At 71.4% G+C, this 1,927-nt stretch overlaps 1 protein-coding gene across 1 annotated transcript; it reads left to right on the top strand.

Moving 5' to 3' along the window:
- The first annotated feature begins 1,125 nt into the window (after positions 1-1,125).
- On the top strand, positions 1,126-1,608 carry TWIST2 (twist family bHLH transcription factor 2). The gene has a single exon (XM_054570358.1). It carries the CDS (start codon positions 1,126-1,128, stop codon positions 1,606-1,608), a length of 483 nt encoding a protein of 160 aa, XP_054426333.1.
- The last annotated feature ends 319 nt before the right edge of the window (positions 1,609-1,927 follow it).

The raw sequence follows: 1,927 nt of genomic DNA, 5'->3' as shown, positions 1-1,927 counted from the left end.
CTCCCGCCGCCCTGCGCCTTCCTGCCCGCGGCTGCCCGTGGGCGCCCAGCGCAGCGGAGGCCGCGCAGCTGCCCGGAACGCCCTCCGTCCACTGCCGACTGACAAGGCGGAGGGGACGCACAGCGGCGGGGGCCCAGCACCGCGGGCCTGGCGGGCGCCCTCGGCCCGCACCCCGCGCCCCGCGCCCCGGGCAGGGCCACGCAGGTGGGCGAGGCGGGCACTGGCGCTTCCCGCAGAGGCTGGCTCTGGCGCTGAGGTTTTAAGGCGCGGAGGAGGAGGGTCTGCGGAAGGGTCGGCGCCTCAGCTCCCCAGCAAGTTGGGATGAGAAACGTCCCCCCACACCGCCCGGGCAGAGCGGGCGGAGGCTCCAGGGGTCCTCGCGGCGCGTGCTTGGGAAGCGGCGACTCCAAGGGCACCCGAGTGTCCGCACGCCCTTGGTGGGAGCTCAGGACCCCCTGCCCGCGCTGGTCCCCAACCCAGGCTGAGCGTTCGGGCCACGGCGAATACTCGCTGCGCGCCCAGGGGCGGCCAAGGCGCACCCAGGCCCCGGGGTCCCCGGAGGCCCCCCGCCGTGTCCTCACCTCCTGGGAGCGCATCGAGGGTACGATTCGCCACCGGCGCCCCGCGCGCCCGGGAGGTCCCGCAGCCCGGTGGGGCCCGATCCCCACGTTAAGAAGCAGACAAAGCCGGGTCGGCTGAGCCCAGGGCGCGGGGCAGCCGGAGAGTGGCCAGAGCCCGGGGTGGAGGCGCGGGCAGCATGCGAGGTTCAGGCCTCCGAGGTGCCCGCCGCGGTCAGGGCCGGAGGGGGAGGCAAAACTGAAAGTGCCGCGCCGGGGGGCGGGGGCGGCGGGCGAAGGCCCCAGAACTTGTCCGGCCCCCGGCCGCGGCGGCCAATCAGAGCTCCGCCCTCGCTCCTGACAACTATTTAGCAACCCAGCCCGGCTAGAGTTTCCAAAAAAGTTAGAATAACTTCCTCTCCCGGAGACCTCGGTTTTGCACAAGCCGGCCTTGAAATCAGAGCCTCCCGAGCAACCCCGGGAGCGTGTGCTCGGCGACCGCGGGCTTGGCCGGCGGCGCGCGCTCGGCGCCCGGCGCCCCCAGCCCCACGCGCGCCGGGCGGGCGCCATGGAGGAGGGCTCCAGCTCGCCCGTGTCCCCCGTGGACAGTCTGGGCACCAGCGAGGAGGAGCTCGAGCGGCAGCCCAAGCGCTTCGGCCGGAAGCGGCGCTACAGCAAGAAGTCGAGCGAAGATGGCAGCCCGACCCCGGGCAAGCGCGGCAAGAAGGGCAGCCCGAGCGCGCAGTCCTTCGAGGAGCTGCAAAGCCAGCGCATCCTGGCCAACGTGCGCGAGCGCCAGCGCACCCAGTCGCTCAACGAGGCCTTCGCCGCGCTGCGCAAGATCATCCCCACGCTGCCCTCGGACAAGCTCAGCAAGATCCAGACGCTGAAGCTGGCCGCCAGGTACATAGACTTCCTCTACCAGGTCCTGCAGAGCGACGAGATGGACAATAAGATGACCAGCTGCAGCTACGTGGCCCACGAGCGCCTCAGCTACGCCTTCTCCGTGTGGCGCATGGAGGGCGCGTGGTCCATGTCCGCCTCCCACTAGCGCCGCGCCGCCCACGTCCGGACCGGCGCTCCAGGGTAGGTGCCGAGCGCGCGAAGGGCGCCTTGCGCCACGGGCGGCGGGTGTTCGAGCCGTGCATCCCCCCTCGCGGAGGCTGCGCTGGCCTCGGGGGCGTCCTGGGGTGCGCTTTCTCTCCTGCAACCGATGGGGATCTGTTGGGAAGGTCCCATGTCCCAGGGGCACCCTTGGGGCCTTTTACAAGCTTCCAGGTGGGGTGTCAGTCGGAGAAAGGCGGATCGTCGACAGTCGCTTTTTCCACTTTTGGTGTCATGCGGGGGTCTGCGAGTGACTTTGGGGGTAT

Source organism: Pteronotus mesoamericanus, unplaced genomic scaffold (genome assembly GCF_021234165.1).
Source record: "Pteronotus mesoamericanus isolate MK-2021 breed Mesoamerican mustached bat unplaced genomic scaffold, CSHL_Meso_final contig_1018, whole genome shotgun sequence".
In the NCBI taxonomy this organism is placed as follows: domain Eukaryota; kingdom Metazoa; phylum Chordata; class Mammalia; order Chiroptera; family Mormoopidae; genus Pteronotus; species Pteronotus mesoamericanus.
The sequence above is the reverse complement of the archived record's forward strand: the minus strand, read 5'-3'. Positions and strand labels throughout refer to the sequence as shown.